General features: G+C 27.5%; 1 protein-coding gene across 1 annotated transcript in view; it reads left to right on the forward strand.

Annotated features, from left to right (window-relative positions):
• The window catches only part of LOC107700794 (polycystin-1-like), a 103,720-nt gene that overhangs the window by 85,757 nt on the left and 17,502 nt on the right, over positions 1–461 (forward strand). The window contains exon 33 of the mRNA XM_016502610.1: positions 1–14. Coding sequence (XP_016358096.1) covers positions 1–14 — 14 coding nt within the window. The remainder of the gene's footprint in view (positions 15–461) is intronic.

A 461-nucleotide genomic window follows, 5' to 3' on the forward strand; every position in this document is an offset into this window, starting at 1 on the left:
GCATTCCTGGAGAGGTACGTTCAAATACTGTTGGAGAAGTGCTTAACTGTGATTTCCACTGCTCCACAAAACAGAAACCACTACTTACTAACTGACCAAAACGGTTTATTTATTTCAAAATTATTTTTATATTCACTTATTTGTTTATTTAGAAGTCATTTTTATTTATTTGTTTTTTAATTGGTTATAAGTAGATTTATTATTTTTATTCATTAATTTTTATTTATTTTTATATAAAGTATTTTTATAATGCTTAATTAGCTAGTTAGTATTACTGTTAACAGCCTACTTAGTACAGCTTCTTTGTATTTCTGTTCTGCATCATTTCCCTTTACACATCACTTACTGTCTGCACAAGTGTGTGGGGAAGAAAACATTACTTTAGTATTCTTTTAAGAATTAATTCATATTTACACTGAACAAAATTATAAACGCAACACTTTTGTTTTTGCCCCCATTTT

The sequence above is a fragment of the Sinocyclocheilus anshuiensis genome, unplaced genomic scaffold, assembly GCF_001515605.1.
Source record: "Sinocyclocheilus anshuiensis isolate Anshui unplaced genomic scaffold, SAMN03320099.WGS_v1.1 scaffold1127, whole genome shotgun sequence".
In the NCBI taxonomy this organism is placed as follows: Eukaryota; Metazoa; Chordata; class Actinopteri; order Cypriniformes; family Cyprinidae; genus Sinocyclocheilus; species Sinocyclocheilus anshuiensis.